This window comes from Limulus polyphemus, unplaced genomic scaffold, assembly GCF_000517525.1.
Source record: "Limulus polyphemus unplaced genomic scaffold, Limulus_polyphemus-2.1.2 Scaffold425, whole genome shotgun sequence".
Classification (NCBI taxonomy): Eukaryota; Metazoa; Arthropoda; class Merostomata; order Xiphosura; family Limulidae; genus Limulus; species Limulus polyphemus.
In genome coordinates this window covers 265,109-270,726 of record NW_013666035.1, presented here as the reverse complement: position 1 = coordinate 270,726, position 5,618 = coordinate 265,109, and the positions used below count along the sequence as shown (strand labels likewise).

Sequence of the window (5,618 nt, the reverse complement as noted above, 5' to 3'; positions counted from 1 at the left end):
ATCAAGATAGTTTTGCAAAACGTTTGCTAGCGAAACGACGTTCGTTTTTTTATGAATACTCAAGTTTCTGTATTGCAGATTATTCTTAAGTTACTTTATATTCATTGTAAAAAAAATTGCTTCATTCTTTGCTAATTACTGCACAAAATTACACATTGGGTACTATCCACTACGGGAATCGCACTCCGGATGTTCATGTTGTAAGTCTGTAAACTTACGCCACTCCACATGAGTTTTTATTTGTTTATTTGGTGTCAGTCAAAAGCTACACAATGAGTTGTCTGTACTCAGTCCATTGTTAGCGTCATAAGACCTCAGACCACCCGGGGACAAAATTACTTAACACAATTTACATCTAACTTATACGCGTGTACTTAAATACTGATCTATTGTGAAAACTTCTCAAATAATAAATATTTGTTGAATTGTGGGCAGGTTGCTCAGTTATCCATTTGAAGGCTTGGAACCAAGTGTGAGAAAAAGTAAAACTTTTACCACTTTGACTTATATCTTGTCTATAAAGTAAGACTTTTACCACTTTGACTTATATCTTGTCTATAAAGTAAGACTTTTACCACTTTGACTTATATCTTGTCTATAAAGTAAGGCTTTTACCACTTTGACTTATATCTCGTCTATAAGGTAAGACTTTTACCACTTTGACTTATATCTCGTCTATAAAGTAAGACTTTTACCACTTTGACTTATATTTCGTCTATAAGGTAAGACTTTTACCACTTTGACTTATATCTCGTCTATTCGAAGTATAATGATATATTTATTATGTTTTAATTAATTATATTTGTTATAAGACATTAGTATTAGATCTATTATATATTTAAACACCACATTTAAATCTTGTCCTTTAGGGATTTTAAGGAATTAGAAGAGTGTATAATAATAGTATTCAAACGACATTATACTTGTTATATTCAATGCGATTCGCTCAATTCATTGGGATACATCAAACACAGCAGTGGTAGGGAATACTATTTATATAAGCCATTTGATACAATAACAATTGTTATGGTATTTACGCCTTTTACAAGCTGGCGATTCGTATCCCCGTCCCACCAAACATGCTCGCCCTTTCAGCCGTGGGGGCGTTATAATGTGACGGTCAATCCCACCATTCGTGTAAATTTACAAACAACACATAAAATACCAATTTTGAATATACACCACTTCACAATGAATACAATGTTCAGGTATATATTTATATTATATGTACGCTTGAAACAACGCGTTTTCGTGTAGCTGTGCGCGAAATTCAAAAAAACAAAACAAAAAACAAACAAGCTGGCGAAGAATGATTACACTTACACTTGTCACAATATTAGTATTAGGCCTATTACATCTTTTTAAATGGAGTATTCTTATTTTAGGCCGTTAGGGATTTTCAATAATTACAATTATAATAATAATTATAATTATTCATTGCATTCCAACTACATTATACTTGTCATATCCCTTGCCGACGACGCATTTCACTCAATTTAGAGCTCCTCAGGTTGGGTTTTGAAAAAAAACAACTAAGGGACTAGATTAAGAATCTAATGTTAAAAAGTATAAAAGGCCTAATACTAACGTCATATGACAAATATAATTTTAATGATTTTTCGCCGACTTGTAAAAACCGCACAATCATTGATGTTGTCAGTTTTAATCCTTCAGGACTATCTTCCATCCTTAGTTTTTAATTTAAGTTATACAAATTGTTTTCGTCTTACTTAGTATACCAGAAACGTGATTTTAATAAGTGGATTTTGTCTTCCTTTTTTACTTATAGAAAACCTTTGTTTTACTCTAGTTGCTACAATATGGAATTATCTAATTTGCTTCAAGTTTATAGTTTTATTCATTTTAAAATGAATTCAGTAATCATAGAAGTTAAAACGAAAACGCTACTTTAAAACAGTGAAATATACTTCCCATCTCTATAACTGTTATTTTCATACATAATTCTCTACTTAATGTTTCTTTTCACATGTGGCGTATGTATTGTAAAACGAGATATATTTACATCTCAAGTACCAGCAGACATAACTGTGTAAATTTACAAACAACACATAAAATACCAATTTTGAATATACACCACTTCAAAATAAATACAATGTTCAGGTATATATTTATATTATATGTACGCTTGAAACAACGCGTTTTCTAGTATGATTTATATTTCTGTTTATCGAACGTTAATTATACTATTTTCAAGCCGTTTATTAAACTCCACACTTACTCACTTAGGCAAACTTTCTAATATTTGTTTTAGATTTGTTTAGGAAATTGCTATCGGTTTTAAGGAACCATTAACGCGGAAGGTAATCACAAGTTTAGTTATTTATCTTACATGATCAATAGCGAATGAACAACGAAAATTATCATAATTCACACAAACTTATATTTGTTCTTGCAAACAGACAATTCATCGACCAGTTAACTGTGCCTTCAAGTCTCAAATTAATGAGTTCTGCGTTAATCAACTTGTTACGATTTAGCTCACCTGGATATGCCTAAAAGTTAATTTCACTGGTAGGTTTAGGTTTTGGGTTCCGTATTGATTCAGTGATGCCGATAGCACGCGAGAGTTGATCACAAGGGATTTGGGTTTATCCACAATCTCTACTACTGATCGTTGGTTGGGTATTGTAAGCAAGTCTTCAAGCTCATTGTAGGCAACAAAAACCACACGAATAATCCCTATACCAGAAAAAATGAGACAGAAAAAAATATTGTGTCACAGATAATACCCAAATAGATGGACTAAAGCTATTCAAAAGTCCAACTAAAAAAAAAAGAATTATAGACGAACATAATGAAACTTATAGGTAATTCTCTTAAGGAATCATGTTAGTTATAACATGGATTACATGCTCGCAATAATGCCGTGTGCATGAAAACTACAAAAAACTTTGATCCTTGAAATTAACTTCACTTGCCAAATTTCTGACTCAGATTTAACACGCTGTCTCGCGCCTTTAGCAGAAATGTAATCAGGTAAACTTACTCTAAAATTAAAACACAGAGGTTGAGTACGTTATATTAGAATTCTGGGGTCTCCCTACATCATTGAAGTACATGTCATCACGTCCGGTTATGTTGTATCGATAGCTATGCATTTTGATAATAATTCTGCAGTGCAATTTCTATGCAAAAAGCTTCGTCATAAGGTTTGTCATGTACAACATCACTCTTCCCGGCAGGCTTTCCATGATCCATCTAGTGTAGGAGGACGATGGTTTCTCATCGCCCATTTCAATGGTCTGATCACACAGAAATCCATGGGCGCTGGATCCGAAGACTTGACCTGTATGTTTTCGTATGGAATAGCTTGAATAACCGTTTAACTCTTCAGTTGAATGAGATATGTAACAGTTAAACAGATGTGTTATAGAAGCAATGTGTACTCATGACCAAGATATTTCTTGATTATATTGTACACTTTTACCTGGGGTATGTGGACGGCTTTTGTCACTGACCTTTGTGTTTGTGGGTTCTCACCGGTTACAAGACGCCACAATTTGATTACAACAGCTTAGGTACGACTTGTTACTGGATTGTCGATCCACGTTCTTATGTTTTCCAATGCCATTAAGTACAATGGATGTTCTCATCTCGTAGATTTTAAATCTTTGATCTCAACACATCAGTATCAGCTGAGTGTATAAATATTTTGCGTCAGAAAGAACTGTTACACGCCTTAGCAATCGGTTTTTTGTGGCATCACACAACCTACGAAATGCCAAACAATATCAAAATATAGTTCTGATACATCCGTTCCATCACGACGTTATGTTGGCTGTGTGTCAGATGACTTGCTGAGTTGCATATATAAAATAATTTTTAAATAAAGTACTCAACCCTTTGTATATGATAAGCTGAAAGAGAAGATTCATGAAAATGTTTAAAGATTTTCTTAGTTGATTGCATTATCATAACATATAAAGAATACGTAGTAAACATATAAAAATTCTTAAACGTCATGTAAAATAACAGTTATTAGTTTTACATTAATACTTATAGGCACAAACTGAGTTTGAATATAAACTCATACGTGGTGGGAGAACCATATAATTTCTCTTTGCCAGTTGACACACGTGTATAAAAACATATGTGGAAATTATTCCCGAAAAAAGACCATAGGACATCTTTAAACAGTATTTACTTATCACGTGAAATCCTTAGGAATTTTATATATAAGTGTGAGTTTGATGTCAGAGCTTGTTCGTTCACTGATCGATTAGCATGATTGCTTTTGCTAACAGGTTTTCTCCTTTATTTGATTATTTATAAATGCGTTCTTTATATGTTTTATAAACTTGTACCAAATGACGAAGCTGTAGGATTTATAGTTTTCACACCACTGTATATTTTTACCCAAATATATTTTTTGTCGCTTTCCAGTTTCAAATACAGAAGTATTTAATTACAAACCGTTTCTAGATCGATCAAGTAAAGCTAGAATCGGAAGCTCTATCATGTCTTCCACTTGAGTCCAAAAAAATCAGTTTTGTCATCCAGGCTTGGAAATCGAACCTTTGACGTCGACCAAGTGTAAACTTGGTGAACTGAGCCAACTGTAAAATATCAATATGACAAAAGCTTGGTTACTACACTGGTATAAGTGAAGTTATCAAGTTTTGCGACAAAAGAATCACGACGCATGAAACGCGTTGCTACGTCATAATCGATAAATTGTCTTCTTGTTTACATTATGTTGCTACATCATTATCGAACAATTATCGTTTTGTTTGCATTCTTTTTAACAAATCAGTTTTTAACTCGTCGCTACGATATAATCAAATAGGTGTCTTTTTGTTTATATTCTGTTGCTACGTCATAATCGATAAATTGTCTTCTTGTTTACATTATGTTGCTACATCATTATCGAACAATTATCGTTTTGTTTGCATTTATTTTAACAAATCAGTTTTTAACTCGTCGCTACGATATAATCAAATTAGTGTCTTTTTGTTTATATTCTGTTGCTACGTCATAATCGTGCCCCCCCCCAGTAGCACAGCGGTATGTCTGCGGACTTACAACGCTAGAAACCGGGTTTCGATACCCGTGGTGGGCAGAGCACAGATAGCCCATTGTGTAGCTTTGTGCATAATTACAAACAAACGTCATAATCGATAAATTGTCTTCTTGTTTATATTCTGTTGCTACATCATAATCGAACAGTTATAATTTTGTTTGATTTCTTTATAACAAATCAGTTTTTTAATTCATTCCTACGACATAATCAAACAAGTGGCTTTTTGTTTACATCCTGCTACTACGTCATAATCGAACAATTATCGTTTTGTTTGCATTCTGTTTAACAAAGAAACTTTTGAACTCGTCGCGGATTCGAATCCCCGTCCCATCAAACATGCTCGCCCTTTCATCCGTGGGGGCGTTATATGTGTCGGTTAATCCCACTATTCGTTGGTAAAAGAGTAGCCCAAGAGTTGGCGATGGGTGGTGATGACTAGCTGCCTTCCCTCTAGTCTTACACTGCTAAATTAGGGACGGCTAGCGCAGATAGCCTTCGTGTAGCTTTGCGCGAAATGCAAAAACAAACAATCATTGATACGTCACAATCGAACAATTGTCGTTTTGAATTAAATATT

At 33.7% G+C, this 5,618-nt stretch overlaps 1 protein-coding gene across 2 annotated transcripts in view; it reads right to left on the bottom strand.

Moving 5' to 3' along the window:
- Window positions 1-4,513, bottom strand: part of LOC111085494 (latrophilin Cirl-like) — a 17,606-nt gene extending 13,093 nt beyond the window's left edge. For both annotated transcript variants that reach the window (XM_022384318.1, XM_022384319.1), the window contains exons 1-2: window positions 4,435-4,513; window positions 2,504-2,700 (exon numbers count right to left, since the gene is read on the bottom strand). In XM_022384318.1, coding sequence (XP_022240026.1) covers window positions 2,504-2,700; window positions 4,435-4,480 — 243 coding nt within the window. In that variant the 5' untranslated portion in view covers window positions 4,481-4,513. The remainder of the gene's footprint in view (window positions 1-2,503; window positions 2,701-4,434) is intronic.
- Window positions 4,514-5,618: the final 1,105 nt, after the last annotated feature.